The sequence below is a fragment of the Penaeus monodon genome, chromosome 10, assembly GCF_015228065.2.
Source record: "Penaeus monodon isolate SGIC_2016 chromosome 10, NSTDA_Pmon_1, whole genome shotgun sequence".
Classification (NCBI taxonomy): domain Eukaryota; kingdom Metazoa; phylum Arthropoda; class Malacostraca; order Decapoda; family Penaeidae; genus Penaeus; species Penaeus monodon.
The window spans coordinates 46,654,025-46,657,328 of NC_051395.1; the positions used below are offsets into that span (position 1 = coordinate 46,654,025).

Below are 3,304 nucleotides of genomic sequence, written 5' to 3' on the forward strand. Positions count from 1 at the left end.
TATATATATATATATATTTATATATTGTGTTTGTGTGTGTTTGTGTGTGGTGTTTTGTGTGTGGGGTGTTGGTGTGTGTGTGTAGGCCTATGCCACCCACACCCCCAGAAAACGCTCATCGTTTCTTCCCAAAAGAGTTATCTTTTCCCCTCAAAACAGCAGATTAAACAGGTCTACGGCCTCACATGACAGTCAGCCCCTCACTAACTGCTACTCTCTTCCATTTCCTAGTACATTGCAACCCTTTATCAATTTCCTATGTAAGACCCGTTTAAAAGACGGGTCCGCATCGAGCGCCAGACAGACAGACAGAACAGAATTCCTCCCAGTCAGCTTGTACCATTCTCTCGCCTAATAAAACTGCTCTTACTGGTCACGGGTCTACTGCCACCTTCACGTTACCCCAAGATTTCTGCATCTCGTCAGACGCGATTTAGTGTGCTCACGACACTCCGATAAATACATTCTATGTATTCCATATACTGTGTACATAACTCCTGTTGACATTTGCAAAAGTTTTCCCTTAAATCTATCGGTAATAACAATAACAACATTTTATCACCTTTATCACTTTATTCTATTCAGAACACCAATCACAAATATCCATCATCATCTGTCCCTTTTTTTAAAAATAATTGTCCCACCCGCCTTTACTTCTTCTTAAGGACACGCGAGTTTTCCCTTTTCTCTCCTTCCTTTCTCCTTAGACATAGTGGATAGGCGTGAGCACCATGTCGATCCACACGGCTTGAAAGGAAGTAACCCGAGTGAAACACTTCGGGAAGACCCACGTTCTCGCATGAGGGAGATCCGAAGCTCATGACTCCGATCTGGGTACACTGCAGGCCTGAGCACGTCACTAGGGGCTTGCCTGAGTCACCCTGGGGGAATGGGGGGGAGGAAAAGGTGGGATTACCTTAGGCTTTGTGGTAGTACGGAACGGTTATGCCCTGTAAACACGCACGCAGAAACACATTAACCATTGAATATGAGTTAATGTCATTTTACTTGCACACATTCTGCAATGTACCAAAAATTACTTCGACGATTTTTTATTATCAACTTTCATGACAGATGTTACTAATACAAGTAAGCGTGAATCAAAACGACAAAAAAATAGTTCGTATACCACCTAAATACAACGAATAAAACAAGAAAACGAAAACAATAATCTCATCACACGAATCATTGTTACTAAGACCACAGCCGCAACACCAGGACCCAAACTCACGTGACACGGCGCGCCCCAAGTCACATTCAGGCACACATTGGAGAGCCGAGGAGTGAGCGAAGGATGCGGCTCCCACGCCTCTATGCACTCGTCGATATCCACCAAGGGCGCCGTGTACTCCTTCAGCACAGGACTGGTCTCGTAACTCTTCAGTTTGTGCCTCCCCCAGCCTGTGAGCGTGGCGTTCTGGCCCTCGAACTGATCGTCTGAGGGCGAGGGATTCGGTGGGTTATGGAGGTGTGGAGGGAGTTTGGTCGGGGTGTTGGTGGGGAAGAGAACAAGAAGAAAGGAAGCTTTGTATACAGTCTGTATATATATGATACATACATACATACATACATACATACATACATATATATATATATATATATATATATATATATATATATATATATATATATATATATATATATATATATATTAAACACACACACACACACACACATATTCACACTCACTCACAATTTGTCAGAGAAATAAGTAAAAAAGTAAAAAAAAAATTATTATAATACATAAATAAATAAAGTAAAAAAAAAAAAAAAAAAAAAAAAAGAGGGACTGCACCAGGACCTTACCCAGGTCAGTCGGCAGCTTAACAGCGCTAATTCCATCTCGGAAGATCACAGGTTCCTCGAGTTCTAAGATCGCGATGTCATTGTAGATTCTGTGCGCGTGATAATGAAGGTTCCAGTCGATGTATTTCACCTGTCAAGGATTGGAGAGATTGGGGAGTTGATTGCAAGTTGCGTGAATCTTTGGTTTTGATTATGATGAGAGAGGAATGACAGGCATATAAGGTTTTAATATCTTTACGAAGATGATCAGATATAATGATTATTTTATTACATAAAAATGTTACCACTATTATTACTACTACTATCACTACAACAACAACGACTGCTACTACTACTACTACTATTACTACTACTACTATTACTACTACTACTACTACTTCTCTGTTACTATTACCACCACGACTACTACTACTACTGCTACTACTACTCTTACTGTTACTACTATTACTCCTGCTACTACTACTATGACTAATACTAATACTACACCTACTACTACTACTATTTCTACTACCACTACTACTATTTCTACTACCACTACTACTATTGCAATTACTATTATTACTACTCTATTATTACTGCTACTACTATTACTACTCCAGCTACTGTTACCACTACCACCACCACTACTACTACTACTACTGCTGCTGCTGCTGCTGCTGCTGCTAATACTACTATAAGTACTACTACTATTACTACTACGACCACTAACACTACAACTACAATTACTATTATTATTGCTACTATTATTGCTTAACTATAGTTACAACTACTTCTACTACTATTACTGCTACTACTACCACTATTTATATTACAACTACCACTACTACTATGATTAAAACTACTATTACTACTATCATAACTACAACTACTATTACTACTACCACTACTACTATAATCAAAACTAATATTACTACTATCATAGCTACAACTACCACACCTACAACTACTACTGCAACTACCACTACTGCAGCTACTGCCACTACCACTACACTACTACTACACCTACTACTACTACTACTACCATTACTACTACTATTACTACTACTACTACTACTACTACTACTACTACTACTACTACTACTACTACTAGTGCCACTACCACTACTGCAACAACCCTCCCCCTCTCGCAAAAAAGCCTGTTTCACGAGTCCAACAAAAAAATCAAACCCTTACCTTAAGGGCAACGTTCTCTGTGTCGTTCTTCGTGGTGAGGTCGTGGTCTCCGAGGCTGATGGTCATGTTTTCGAAGCCTTTGTTGTAGCCTCTGACGAATGGGGAAAGGCAGGGTATGAATAGATAATGGATATGTAGGTTTTAGGGAGAGGGAGAGGGTGTGAGAGTACGTAGGGAAGGGGGAGGTGGAACGATATGTGTATATATATATAGATAGATAGATAGATAGATAGATAGATAGATAGATAGATAGATAGATAGATAGATAGATAGATAGATAGATAGAATAGATATAGATTAGATATATATAGAGAGTGAGAGGAGA

General features: G+C 39.6%; 1 protein-coding gene across 1 annotated transcript in view; it reads right to left on the bottom strand.

Moving 5' to 3' along the window:
• The window catches only part of LOC119577672 (chymotrypsinogen B-like), a 4,891-nt gene extending 1,820 nt beyond the window's left edge, over positions 1 to 3,071 (bottom strand). The window contains exons 1-4 of the mRNA XM_037925231.1: positions 2,980 to 3,071; positions 1,807 to 1,936; positions 1,232 to 1,437; positions 731 to 881 (exon numbers count right to left, since the gene is read on the bottom strand). Of these exons, the coding sequence (XP_037781159.1) occupies positions 731 to 881; positions 1,232 to 1,437; positions 1,807 to 1,936; positions 2,980 to 3,045 (553 nt within the window). The 5' untranslated portion in view covers positions 3,046 to 3,071. The remainder of the gene's footprint in view (positions 1 to 730; positions 882 to 1,231; positions 1,438 to 1,806; positions 1,937 to 2,979) is intronic.
• Positions 3,072 to 3,304: the final 233 nt, after the last annotated feature.